Source organism: Gamsiella multidivaricata (genome assembly GCF_025024155.1).
Source record: "Gamsiella multidivaricata strain RSA 2152 chromosome Unknown BC939scaffold_22, whole genome shotgun sequence".
Lineage (NCBI taxonomy): Eukaryota > Fungi > Mortierellomycota > Mortierellomycetes > Mortierellales > Mortierellaceae > Gamsiella > Gamsiella multidivaricata.
In genome coordinates, this window is record NW_026251730.1 from 457,799 (window position 1) to 470,868 (window position 13,070).

The 13,070-nt window shown below is 48.9% G+C and overlaps 7 protein-coding genes across 7 annotated transcripts; 3 read left to right on the plus strand and 4 right to left on the minus strand.

The window, feature by feature from the left end:
• Positions 1-851: 851 nt before the first annotated feature.
• BC939DRAFT_475921 (uncharacterized protein) lies at positions 852-3,656 on the minus strand (the record flags this gene model as incomplete). Its single annotated transcript, XM_051558547.1, has 6 exons — positions 852-976; positions 1,063-1,514; positions 1,614-1,795; positions 1,907-2,106; positions 2,201-3,458; positions 3,546-3,656. The coding sequence occupies 6 exons, from the start codon at positions 3,654-3,656 to the stop codon at positions 852-854; spliced, it is 2,328 nt and encodes a 775-aa protein (XP_051413739.1).
• Positions 3,657-4,368: 712 nt separating this feature from the next.
• BC939DRAFT_447358 (uncharacterized protein) lies at positions 4,369-5,354 on the plus strand. The gene has a single exon (XM_051555081.1). The coding sequence runs from the start codon at positions 4,429-4,431 to the stop codon at positions 5,323-5,325; it is 897 nt and encodes a 298-aa protein (XP_051413740.1). The 5' UTR covers positions 4,369-4,428; the 3' UTR covers positions 5,326-5,354.
• BC939DRAFT_447359 (uncharacterized protein) lies at positions 5,355-7,247 on the minus strand. The gene is made up of 3 exons (XM_051555082.1): positions 6,466-7,247; positions 5,813-6,382; positions 5,355-5,722 (listed from the first exon to the last, which is right to left on the minus strand). The coding sequence occupies exons 1-3, from the start codon at positions 6,882-6,884 to the stop codon at positions 5,644-5,646; spliced, it is 1,068 nt and encodes a 355-aa protein (XP_051413741.1). The 5' UTR covers positions 6,885-7,247; the 3' UTR covers positions 5,355-5,643.
• Positions 7,248-7,792: 545 nt separating this feature from the next.
• BC939DRAFT_447361 (TB2/DP1, HVA22 family-domain-containing protein) lies at positions 7,793-9,538 on the plus strand. Its single transcript, XM_051555083.1, has 6 exons — positions 7,793-7,960; positions 8,073-8,091; positions 8,203-8,333; positions 8,435-8,498; positions 8,599-8,769; positions 8,872-9,538. The coding sequence occupies exons 1-6, from the start codon at positions 7,929-7,931 to the stop codon at positions 9,505-9,507; spliced, it is 1,053 nt and encodes a 350-aa protein (XP_051413742.1). The 5' UTR covers positions 7,793-7,928; the 3' UTR covers positions 9,508-9,538.
• On the minus strand, positions 9,531-10,479 carry BC939DRAFT_422437 (Erg28-like protein). Its single transcript, XM_051553110.1, has 4 exons — positions 10,200-10,479; positions 9,990-10,080; positions 9,778-9,896; positions 9,531-9,681 (listed from the first exon to the last, which is right to left on the minus strand). Exons 1-4 carry the CDS (start codon positions 10,348-10,350, stop codon positions 9,629-9,631), a joined length of 414 nt encoding a protein of 137 aa, XP_051413743.1. The 5' UTR covers positions 10,351-10,479; the 3' UTR covers positions 9,531-9,628.
• A 146-nt stretch (positions 10,480-10,625) lies between these two features.
• On the minus strand, positions 10,626-12,502 carry BC939DRAFT_447369 (Ssl1-like-domain-containing protein). The gene is made up of 5 exons (XM_051555084.1): positions 12,191-12,502; positions 11,735-12,070; positions 11,463-11,641; positions 11,043-11,373; positions 10,626-10,956 (listed from the first exon to the last, which is right to left on the minus strand). The coding sequence occupies exons 1-5, from the start codon at positions 12,385-12,387 to the stop codon at positions 10,695-10,697; spliced, it is 1,305 nt and encodes a 434-aa protein (XP_051413744.1). The 5' UTR covers positions 12,388-12,502; the 3' UTR covers positions 10,626-10,694.
• A 100-nt stretch (positions 12,503-12,602) lies between these two features.
• BC939DRAFT_501927 (uncharacterized protein) lies at positions 12,603-13,025 on the plus strand (the record flags this gene model as incomplete). The annotated part of the gene is made up of 1 exon (XM_051560226.1): positions 12,603-13,025. A coding segment is annotated over one exon (423 nt), but the record flags the coding sequence as incomplete, so codon positions are not given.
• Positions 13,026-13,070: the final 45 nt, after the last annotated feature.

Sequence of the window (13,070 nt, forward strand, 5' to 3'; positions counted from 1 at the left end):
CAAGCTGGCAAATCTACTCAATGGCGACTTTCAGGACACAGTGGAGCAGCTCGGGAGAGTGCATAGCTTTGCAGAGCTTAAGCATTTAATGATCTTAACCTCTTGTTCGCAAACATCGCAGTTCATGGCCTTGGTCAACACAATCACTCATCTGGCCACATTTGAAGGCAACGTGCCTTTTCCAGTACTCGAGGACTTTTTCGAGACCATCCTACAGAGGCACGCGCAAACAATCGAATATCTCGTACTAACAAATGATGCCCTCCAGAGACCAAGCTTTCGATTCAATATCTGGCGGTTCTTGGAATTCTGTCCTCAATTGGTCACCCTGGACATCCCATTCAATCTTCGCGACTGTGTTGCCTGGACAGTTTCCGCCGATGACTCATCTGCGTCAACATCAATAGGTCCAGGATTACAAAGGCTGATTACTAAGTTTTATGAGCCGACGAGTGAGTGGGCCTGCAAGGATTTGCGAAGGCTTCGACTTTGGATCAAGGACATTGACCGGCTGCATCCCATGGACCAGATCACCTTTGATCTATGCGTCGATCGCCTTTTGCCACCAGACGAAAAGCATAACAGTATAAGCAGAGCTCGAACCGTGATCGAAAGAATGATCTTGGAACGACTTTCTGGATTGAAAAGACTGGAAGAGTTACATATAGGCGTCGTTTGGTTCACTCTGCCCAAAAGACATTAGGCGAACCATGACCATGCTGCAAAGGGACATACAGCACATACATGGACAATAAAAAATAAAAAATAAAAAAAAAACGTTATGCCTTTACCAACATCGACTTTTTTTTTATTGCTTTGGATATGGCATATCGAACGCAGAATCTTTTAAATTACGCCTGCGGAACAAATGCAATAGCGCTGCTCAGATACTCGAGCAAGGACTTTTCTCTGAATCCTTGGATCTCTCCAGCAGGATTTCGTCGAGGGTAATGAATGATGCTCTCCACGATTCGCTCTATTGTAATGAACGTCGAAATCAGTGTTACATATCATACCAATAATAATACGACCGTCGATGGAAACACAAAAGCGGTAACTTACTGGGGTCCATAGCCTTATCCAGAGACTGAACCGATTTGACAAATGTCTCGATTTCGTCCTTCAATTGGTGCATTCCAAAGGTGTAGTAGAGCATATCATCTCCTGACCGCTCGTCCTCCATGCTGAAAGAACCGCACATCGAGGCTGCAATCCACTGGAGAATAAATTTGAGGTGCAAATGGCCACCAAATGCGCCGCATCCCCAGTTTCCAGTGGCAATCGGGCGATATTTATCCACAGACGATGAGACTCTGCTAGACTCCGCGTTCTCATCTTTGCCGACCAGACCCCATTCGGACGCGTTGATGGGGGAGATACGGAATCCAACCAGGGCCTTGTTGATCTCGCGGAGGATATAGTGTCGCTCAAATTGCTCCAAGCGTGAAACCCTGGACTTGAAGGGCCGGGCGTCAATAGCACAAATTTCTGTCATCCGTCGGCCTAGCTTGTCGCTGAATAAGCGTACATTAAAGAGAATGGAAAGTATTATTATTACGTATTGCGCTTGGAGACTTTGTTCGCATGCGCTTCATTCAAGGCATAGTGCATACCGAGATGTAGGGTCCTGGTGGTCCGAGTACCACTCAAATGTTTTGGAGTATCCAATATAGTTCGAATATCGCTCGGCCCCCTTGATGAGCACGGCCTCATTGGCCTCAAGTTGCTGAGTGAACAACCGTGAGATGATGAGTTCAGGGCAAATCATGAATCGGATTTCTTCCTGTACCGCTCCCTATTATAAACAAAGACAACAATATGGCATTAGTTGTCTGAACTCAAGTGTGGGCCCGAGTGCAATTCTCATGCCATGAATGGATACAGCTTTAGACTCTCCCCGCATTACATGGTCGAGGGCCCCGCCTCCAATGTTTTTGTTGGCAAAGTCGAGCTGAAGGGCTCCTTGAGGCGCTTCTTCGATCGGGATCGTGCTGTCGATGGTCACACTACTGAAGCGGAACTCCTTGCCGTTTAATCTCTCTCCTAGTGCCAAATACGCGGGCTTCTTCAGCACCTGCCTGTGATAGGTGACCGTCCCCGTGGGCACTAAGTGTTTGCCAAGAGCCAAAGCATGGAGGTGGTTAGCGAGCGGCATACATGTTTCCAGGAGCCAGGGAGTATGAAAGCATGTACGACTTACTCTCAGTGGTTACGCGGTCAAAGTAATGCAGAATGCACCTCAATTTAGCCGCCTGAGCCGTTGTGCAAGGGGTACGATTCTCTTCGCCCCAGAACATGCTGATAAAGTTTATGGACGGCATCTTGGGCACCCATTCAGGTTCTTCCTTCTCGACTGCGGCAGACGATGGTGTCGAAGGCCCTGAAACGCTATCTTTCTTCTCTTTGCCCTTGACTGTGAGCGTCTCGACGTTGGACGAGAGGTCTACGACAGAGTCCTCGAAGATCTCAAACTGGGCAGCTGGACCTTTGGCTTTCCGTTTTATGGCAGGACGAGGCGCTGCGATATTCTTCTTACCACCTCCACGACCTCCTGTTCCGGAGCCCCCACGACCGCCTCGACCTCCACGAGCTCCATTTCCTCCTCCGCGGTTGGATTGCTTGGGCTTGTGACGAACATTCTCCTCGTCCTCGCTCCCGTCCTCGTCCTCGTTATGGGCCGCGTGCTGCTGTTGCCCTTGACCCACATTTGTTCCAGAGTTGTCCTTCTTGAACGCTGGCTTCTTCTTCCTGCCTCTCTTGTAGGGGGTGTTTCGACAGGGGAATGTGTTGAAGAAGGCGTTGGCGAGCAGGCAAGCAATCTGCTCCTGCGATAGCGTGACGGCCGAATCATGCTGCTGCTTCAAGAATGGGATGGGCTTCTTAATCAACTCTGGCAGTCGAAGGGCGAGGGCCTGCATACGAGGCAAGATCACGTCGAAAAAATACTGCCTCTCCTCAGTGCTCAGGAACTGGCTCTTTAGTGGCCCGCTACTAGCGGCGACGCCTTCAGTACCCTGTTCCTCCTGCTGCTGTTCGTCCTCGTGCCGCAATGACTGGCTTAGATGCTGGTCCCTTCTGTCTTTCTGATCATACTCCTCCGGATCAGAATTGTTGGAAGTATATTCATCAAAGTCGGCCTGAGCCTCCTTATCCGATAAATCCAAGACTCCATCCGAACTGGTTCCTTGGACACGTTCATCCTCCTCGACGCTCCGGTTGTTCAAGAAGGCATCCAGGGCGTTGATATTCCATCCATTCTCCTTGCCCTTGCTCCATCGGAGCATGACCTCGGACAGCTGCTGGGAGGTGAGAATCGGCTCGCTCAGGCCCCTGACGATCTCAGGCCACATCGAGACGTCTTTGGGGTAGGTCCGGTCGGAGCAAGGAAGACGGACGTGATCCTTATCCCAGGTGCTCTGGAACTCCTCCGGGAATGAATCCTGGTCAAGGCCGGGAACCTAGAATGTCGATATCCGAACCGATTGAAGGTGCGATCAGTCAACGACTTGGCAATGTTGCTGCTTGCGTTCCAATTTATCACATACCTTGCAGAGAACGTGGTTAGGGCCAGTCTCAAAGTAGACGTGGGCGCGTTTGACGGAGACATTGACGGCGCTATTGGAGCTGGTGTTGGTGCTGGTGTTAGTGCTGGTCATGGTGTCCTGCGGTTCGGCTGTTGGTGTGATTTTTAAATTGCAGTGCTTTTTGAGATAGCAAAGTTCCATAAAGGCTTTAAAGCGCGTCTGGTTTTATATGTAAAAGTCAATGTCCTAACAAGGATGCAAGAATGCAATCGCAAAGGGCGAGATCAGAAATGGAGAGAAGCTGGTGGAAGGGCAGCAAGTTGGAAAGTTGGACACAGAAAGAAGGTCCATTCAACTCTTCTCTTGCGATGGTACTACTATGGGAGTAGCTCCATCGGGGCTCGCGCCCCAAACACTGCGGCGCGCATGCATAGCCACTTCCAAAAACGGTAAGTTGCCACTAATTATCTTCTGCGAGTGGTATAGGATGTTTCAGGCCTCAGAAACATAGTAAACTAGGGCCCTTGAACCAGCGCTGCATCGTTTGGTGTGTGCACCTCGATAACTAGGCTGAACCACCGCACCGACTGATCCGGTCGAGCTCTCGCTCGCGGATCGAACAACTCCAACGACGAGTCAATGCCGATGTAATAGAAGATTGATGATAAACATGCAATAGAGGGTGTCGCGCAGTAAGCCGGGGCCTCCGTGTAAAAAATAAAGATGCCTCGTTTAGGGAATTCGATCTTTATGGATCGCATGGAGCGGATGGGTTTGTTGAATGTGCAGATCAGAAAACTTGCGCCCTGTTTGACCTGGCTCTCGGAACCCTTTTTTTTTTTGCATTTTGTACATCAAATAAAAATTTTCCTCGCACCCCTCTTCTCTGCCATGTTCATTGAGTATGCTTCATTCCACTGCTTCTTTAACGACCCTTCCTTCCGAAATCCTCAGTCTCATCTTCACACTCTCCTCGAATCCCTCACTCGTTCTCACCTGTCGAGATCTCTACCAAACCCTCTCTCCTCTCTCAAGGTCAATCGCGACCAGGATCGACTTTCTGCTCATTCGGTACAGGAATAACTATGTCAAGGCCGTCGTCAAGGGACTTCGCTGGGTGTTTTTCGACCTTGAGCTGTTGAATGCGCTGGATCGTGTCTATCGAAGGGATATTGCACAGAAACAGGGAAGCGCACGGGAAGAGAGGCGTCCAAAGGTCCTGTCGTCGTCAGAGCTCTCTTTGAACCCATCACGTATCGCTCCCGTCACATCGACCTCTGGATCGACAGAACCGCCGCGCAAAAAGAGAAAAAAATACCAGGTTCTGCCGCCATCCTCTACTCCTTCACAATCAAACGACAACAAAGATGTAGATTTCTCCGTCGACGACGTCAATACAGGCAGACTCCAGGAGGAGGCTGTTATTCCAATCCCCAAAGACTTTCCAATGCCCCGATGGCTCTTTAAATCAGGCGAGAATATACCACTGGTTCGCGCTCTCCTTGCACGAGGAGCATCACCATACCAACCATCACATTATCCGCTGGTACGGGCATCTCAGCGTGGCGATGTCGAGATGGTGAAGATGCTCCTTGCAGCTGGTGCTCCACCCGAGATGAAAGCGTTGCGATGGGCCTGTGTCGAGGAGCAGAATGAGGTGCTGGATGTATTCCTGGAGCGTGGCATCAAGCCCGATGGCCAATGTTTGAGCTGGTGCGTAGAAAAGGGCAAGACCAGGATGATCGATCGGCTGCTGAAGCTGGGCGTTGTACCTGATCTGAAGACGGTACTTGGGTTCTGAAGAGGCATTGTGCTGCAGTAGACAGTTCATTAGAATGTATTATATTCATGTACACCATCTTTATTACCCATGTGTGTGCTGTTACATCTGTTATTCGATATTACAAGTTGCGGAGGAAATTATTTTTGTTGGATTGAACCCCTGCGCATCGCACGACAGCCGGATGGTTATGAGGCCATTGCATGCGGATATCAACATGAACTTGACGATCCGCTTTGCTGGAGTGCACTTAGGGCCGCAGTAGTTCATAAAGATACTCACGAAGTCAGAAGTCAGAGTGTATAAATGCCCTTGTCAAACAATTCAACTGCCATCCTGCTATGGTTCTTCGTAGTATCTGGAGTCTTTCGACATGCCTAGAAAATCCTTCATCCTCTTACTGACTCGCTTTAGTATCCTATTATCCGAATACATAAAAATCGGTTTAATGAGTGAAAAAGTACTCTTTGTAGTAATGAGTGAATTCAATGCGCGCAAACGAACGTACCGATCATCAATGCCACTAATACTGGCTGCTGCCATAACAGTGTCCCAGCCACGTTCATTGCTCGCCTCGGAGGCCACGGGCTTGGGATAACCTATCTGAGCGTAATCCGGGGCTTCTCCCATTGCTCCCTGTCGAACCACATAGGGCAGTCGGTCTAGGGTCCTTCGTAAACTATCCTCTGCTGAAAAGACTACTGCTCTTTCCTGAATGGAGTTCAGTCCGTCCACTCGAATTGCCCCTGCTTGCGTCCTTGCCTCCTTATGCATCCTTCTTGCAAACGCAGTAACCTCATCCCGCAGAGCACCATGGACTCGCTGCAAACGCTCGTTGGCCATTCGCTCGTTAGAATGTCGCCGTCGTTTGCGTTGTTGCTTGGCCAATTTTCTCTGTTTCAGCTCCTCCTCTCGGAGTGGCGCCTCGATGTCACTGCCCACGCTGTCGGTACTGCTGTCAGTGTTGCTGTAGTCTTTCGCTGTTTTGGGTACTCCACTCAAGTCATCTACAAAATTTAGGCCCTGCCTCTCGAAATTGTCGCCGGCAAAAACATCGTCCGAGGATGGTGGCGGGATCCTATTGCGATACAAAGAGAATTTAACACGAAGGCAAAATACAAAAAAGCTTCATATCCTGTTTTTCGAGCTGGACTCGCTTACGATGGAAGCAGTTCTTCGCGAACAGGCCAACGGTAAGTCTCTTCCTGAATCAGCCCATCTAGGGCAAGAAATGCAATCTCTCTGGCATCGGGTTCAGGTTCTCTAACCATGATATCCGCTGCATGATAAAACCACAAGTCACTCGCGCGCTTCGATGATCCAGGCTCTTCTATTTGAAGCTCCCCGGGTCGATTCCCTCCGACTCGAGGTCTCCAGGGTCGATTCTTGATTCGAGGCTTCCGGGGTCGATCCTTGATTCGAGGCTTCCGGGGTCGTTGCTTTTTAACTGGAGGCTTGCCCTCTACCAAATCCTCCTCCACTTCCACGGTTGCTGTCTCTGCCTCGTTGCCGCTATGTTCTGATGTGGGCGGAACATAGTTATCGCTGTCAGAAGCACTTCCGGTATGTGACGGAGGCATGGTTATTGCACCTGTGCCAGTTGTGTTAGGTTAGGTAAGAGCGAGGCCGACCAAGAGACAGCAAGCGAAGAATCAATGTGTCGAATTGACGTTGGAATGGGACAATGATGCCAGGCAGGATCGATCGATGCTCTGAAAGGATTGAGAAACGGATGGTGTTTGGCGAGAGAGAAGCAGAAAAGAGACTCGAGCGATTAGTGATCTTGACAAAGCTAAATAAAATGCGTTCAAAGTTGATGATCCGTGCGCGCAGATGTCCTGAACACAAACGCCCTCTCAGCCTGAGCTGATGCCAGTTGAGCAAACAAGCGGAAAAAAACTCTCTCTTTGTTCTTTATTCTTTATAATTTGTTTCGGTTGTCGGTAGGGCTAGTTGAACCATAGTTTATTCATTGACAACTCGAGAGCAGAAAGGACACAGAAAGATCTCCCTATCATACCCGATGTCATTAAGCGCGTGGAGTCAATGGCGGTTCCTATTGGCAACGGTTAATATTATAGAGCAGAAAGTTCAAAGTTGTGTCTAGCAGCCTCTCGCTGGCTAACTATTCGGCGCATCCCAAGATAATACTCGATTCAATACCGGAAAGAACGAAGATCACCACAATTCTTTTGTCAAGGGTGCTTATTGATGAAGGAAGCGTTCTAAGGGATTGCCGGGCGCTATGTATCCACAGCAACTGATAGCCTCCATTGAGTCGTTGCTCCAGTCCCTGAAGCCGGCAAGCCTCGCAGTGGAACTGCTTTGAGCCTGAATGACCTGCTATGGCTACGTGCCAAGGTTGGCGGACGGGGGTATGCTGGAGAAGGAGTGACTGATCTATGCAAGGATTGCAAAGACCCCATATTAGTGCGTCACGAGATGTTTCGCCAAGGCCCTGAGAGGCCTCTTTCCCTCAAGAGTCAAAACTCCTTTTGCCCTCTCTATGCGTCCTCTTCTCATTCCATTGTCAATCCCTCTGTTCCGTCTCTCTCACTCTCTTTCTGTAAACACTACTGTATAAACCCCTACCACAGTCCACTCACCACCATCCAAAAGCCGAAATGCTTCTGTACTTGTTGTCGGGAATCGTCAGGTAATGAACAATGACGTTTTCGCGCGGTACTCATGGCACCGCGTAATGGCATGGCATGGCGTCTTTGTGCTCATGCCTTGTCAACATTTCCTTTCACCTTGTATCAATATAGCACGATCGCCGGCTCAGTTGTAAGGACCCCAGAAGCTCTCGATGGTTCTGTGGGACAATACAATACCTTGATACCGAGTGCGACCATGAATATGTCCGTAACCAGACATTTGATAACTCTATTACCATAGTACCCAGCCTACGCGTCGTACAAGGCCATCAACTCCCGAAACAATACTCGCTTGACTGCTTGGCTCATGTACTGGACTGTCATGGGTATCTTCACGCTGGTCGAGTTTGTCCTTGACACGCTCATATTCTGGTAAGGACAGGAAACGAACGACACCACCTAATGGCCGCTGTTCGATGCGATCAACTGGTGGTCATGGAGCTGACTGAGTGTGTCTATGTCAATTTGCTTAGGTTTCCGTTTTATTATGAGATCAAGTTGCTCTTTGTGCTCTGGATGATCTTACCACAGACACAGGTACCAATTCGCACAGGTCCAAAAGGTGGCCATATTTATGACGTATGGTTGTTTTAATGAAGAGCCATGTTGCCTCCATCTTCATCTCAATTATTTCCAGGGTTCTATCTATCTTTACCAAGCAGTCGTGGACCCGTACCTGTCTCAGCACGAGAATGACATCGACAAGGCTCTCCAGGATATGAAAAAGAAGGCAATGGCCATGGGCATGCGTTATGTCAAACAGGCCATCCAAATGATCCAAAACCTGGTACTGGACTTTTACAAAAAGGTACCCATGGTTACCGGCCAGAAGTGCCTGTTTAAAGGAAGAACCACGCTGAGGGATTACAATCTGATTAGCGCATATGTTCTGTTCGAAACCAATCAATAGTCGCAAGCTCAGGCTGGCGCATCCCTATTCTCAAACAGGGACACGTCCTCGATCACCGATCGTTCCGCCGCCAGTAGCAGCCTTCACGGTAGCGAGCCGTATCCAGAGTCGTCAACTCCAGAGGAGACTATTGGCCATGTTCCATCTCACGCTTCTGTTCAAGGATACCTCTCTTGGGCCTACCACGCCCTGTCACCGAAGTTGGCTGCTGTGGCCACCATGGCTTCCGAGACAGCAGGCCGTCAGATCCCGTCCCGTCCACTTCCAGTACCGCCTGTGAACCTGTACGAGGCCAAGACTCCGTCTGCAGGCTCTACCTCCTCGAGGGAATCTTCCACAACTGGGCACAGCGACAACGTTTTCGGAATCAGCTCTGCTGCCTCGATCTCTGCAGCTGACAAGGCAGAGTTGGAGCGACTATCATCCCGACTGAATAGAGCTGCAGAATCCACCGGTATTGCTGAGCGTCCTGGTGTATTGCGTAATCGGAAAATCTCGTTGTATGAGGACGAGATCGTCGAAGAGAGACCATCGTCCGTGAGCCATTCGGCGCATGGCTCGGAGAGCAGTTGGAGTAGCTATGCTGGACTGAATGGTCCTGCTCCTTCGTACACTTCTCCCTCTCGCGAATATTAAACAAAAATGAATAAACCATGATTACTTGACCATTGAACTGCTTTGAACCGGCGTTCCTGTTTATTGTATAATACAATTACTACTTTGTCATTCCTTCGTTTTTAAGATGCCCTCATTGTTCTTAATGCTTGACGTAGTATCCATACTGCGACACCATCCAGATCAGGGAGGAAGCTAGAAGGACAATCCAAAGATAGAGTATTTGTTAGCAAGCGCTATCAAACTGGAAAGCTATTATCCAGAATGGAATAAATGGATATCTATACGTACTAGCAACGACGCAGGGAGCCAGGAAGGGTCCCGTCACCTTGGCAGTACGGAAAACAAAGAACTCGGACATGAAATGGAGCCAGGCAATGCCAAAGGTACAGAGCGTGATGTTATACATCCTAATGATATTCAAGGAAATAAGGCTGAGATTACAAAACTGCATTATCAGAGATGGGTACGTAACCAAGGCCTGTAATGCGATATGAACATACGGTGCAAGGTGCAGATTGTAGGCACCATAGAGACGGATGACGGAGCTAAGGAGGGTCCAGACGCCAAAGGTGCGGCCCGAGAGACCAGTAACTATAAGTTTCCCATAAGGAGCGATAGTTCATTAGCATTCCAAAGTCGCGTTTAAAGACCTCAGTCACTTCAATTCGAAGTCCCACGAAAATGCAACGGCCCTGTGAGCGAGGTGTTACCTTCGTGGGGTTTATTGGCATAGATGCGACGGTTGGCCGACAAGGTAACAAAGGACTGGAAGGTGTTCAGGAACGAGGTGACACCAACGATCCAGAGCCACTTAGACAAGAGTCCTGCAGGTAGGGAAGACCAGCCGATGAGATTGAGCATTGCGTAGGTAGCAGAGTACGGATGAAGGTAAATGAGGATGAAAGAGGGAGCGCGGGATGAGGGAGCCTGTTTTAACGCGGAGGAAAACCTCCAACGGCAAAAAGTGGGCCCTGATCTGTGTTACCCCGTAAGCTACTCAGGTACAAGATCATACGATTGACTTCGCCGGTTAAAAGAAAAAAAAATCGATGAACCGTGAAGAAAAGTAAGCGCAGTTGTGCTCAGACTGGTTGTGAACGTCGCTAGTAATCAAACCGCGTCTGAAGAAAGCCAGTGGTTTATCTTCTGCATTTTATTATTATTATTATTATTATTACTGGCGTTGTACACTGCCCGCTTACTGTCTATCCAGCAATAACGGGTGTCCGTAATGAGCGCGAGTTAGCATTGAGTGTGCTTCCGTTCCTGCGCCTTGGTTGACTCAGGCATCCAGGGCAGTTGTGCAGTACATCGTGAATAAAGACATCACAATCTGCGCAAAATGTTTTTTCGCACAGCTTGCACTGATACCGTCCTGCATCCGTTGTTGCCTGAAGCTGGAGACTGATCTTGTATGGGCTGAGAAACGTTTTCTGGCAAGAGAAGCACGCGGTTGTTGCTGTAGCGCTATAAATTGATAAGTAGGATGCGGCTGTTACTTTCTCAGTCATAAACAAAGAAACACAAGTAGGTATATTCACATCCTGACATACTCTTTCCATGCAATCTCGATAAAGTTCTCCACTGGAAAGAGATGATGATAACTTCTCGCTAACAAGGGGCTTGACACCAAGGTCAGCGTGCAGATATCGCACTCTGTCGGGATATCGCACAGTTTGGAATTGCATCTCGGACAAATGTATCCTCCTAATGTCAGTTTCCCATGACAAGCACACAGAGTTGATGCACTCTCGTTCGACCGCGCAGGGAATCCCATCTGCACAAGATTAGATGATGCCTTCGTAGTTGTAACCGCCGTAGGAGGAATCACCTCGAACAATAAGTCCCGGTAATGTCCTTCGTTCATCGCGACGCCGAATGTTCCTAAGTGAGACATTAAATATTTGGTCAATATCCATTGTCAAATGCCTTCCAATGCCCCTGCTTCCTGGTATATCCCAGCATATTCGAACCTTTTGTCTGGGTGGATAAGAATTTCAGTACTTGAACTTCTGCTGCAAGTGCAATGACCGATGCCCGAATGTTGTCTTGCATGAGCTGTGATATCGTATCATGGATGTTTCCTGGATCTGTCGTTGTTAATGAGCCCATGATAATAAGAATCTCCCGTGAACCGTGTGCTGGGACATGGCTATCGACGTAAGAAAAGCATTAGTATTGTACTGTCTTTTATACCACGGTACATATTGTGGGGTCGGGTCAAAATCTTATGGCAAAAGCTTACATTAAAGAGCTGCGGGCCAGCTCCAATGCATTCTGTAAAGATGGTTCGCCACCTGTCTCCTGGAATTTCTTCATCTTGAGCGCCCTGATGTGGTCTGTGGGGTTTCCGCTCAATTCTGATAGCTTTTCTGCAAGCCCATCCTTGGTTCCGATAAGTCCGATCTGCGAAATGGGGTTTTGATCAAAATATTCGGCGATGAACGCCTCTAGGTATGTGAATGTTAACGAAAGCCGAGAAGGGCGGAGGTCCTTTTCCTGCATGGCATTCGAAAGGTCGATGACGATAAAGAGATGTCGGATGATCCCGCGTTGGATAGGGTCTGTGTCGCGCAGTTGCCTGTGAAGTTCAAGTAAGCGAGGAATGCTCTTAGATGCTGTGCGCCACCATTTTCATCTAAAGAGTAAAGCGTTTCACATATTCATAACAGAAAAGTTTTCCTGTAGCAATTGGACGTACCGTTTGCGCTTTGCTGCCTGCTGCAGACTGTTTACGACACCGGCCAAACTGCCATGCTCGTCCTCCTGAAGAACATCCCAACTGCGCTTGTACTCTTCCTCCCAAGCATAGTTGGCCTGATTCGTCTGAAGAGAAGAATCGTCCACATCAATAATGTCGTCATCTTCATCCACCTGTCTACGTCCGTTGGTCGCCATGGTGTCCTGAGCTCAGTGTCTATTCGTGTTGCGAACTGCTTTGATGTCTGCTGTCTGCGGGTTCGCGAAAGTGAAAGGAAGGTTTTGCGTTCTTCTCGTTTTATGCCAATACCTCCACACCTTTTTATATCTACGACAGTCACAGGGGCTCTCTTCTGTTATTTGACCACTGATCACTCAGGTCTTGATCGCTACCTCTTTGCATTTAGATCACCATGTCGCCATCAATATCCCCGCTCAACTCCCCACCGCTATCTAGTAGGACCTCTTCAACAACATTTCCGACAGAAAACAATGATTCGACATTTACCTCCACAGTTGTCTCCACGCTAGATCCGGAGCAGCTCAAGCAGTTCTACGCAAAATACCCCGACTATTGCGAAGAAGAACAGGCGATGCCTCTCTGGATCGAAGGTGTCGATACAACTTACGCACCTTTCATCCCCACCTCTACTCGCCGAGTCCTCATCGCTCTCGAAATGGTCGGACTCAATTCGTCAGACAAGGTCCTGGATGTTGGTTCAGGCGACGGCCGTTTCTGCTATGCAGCCGTCTCGTTCTTTGGGGCTCGGAAGGCCATTGGCATCGAGTATGAACAGGATCTGGTTGAAAAGTCAACAGAATTGGCACAGGAGCATGTAGACCATGGCCGGATATCTTTTCAAAGAGCCGATCTAACTAAT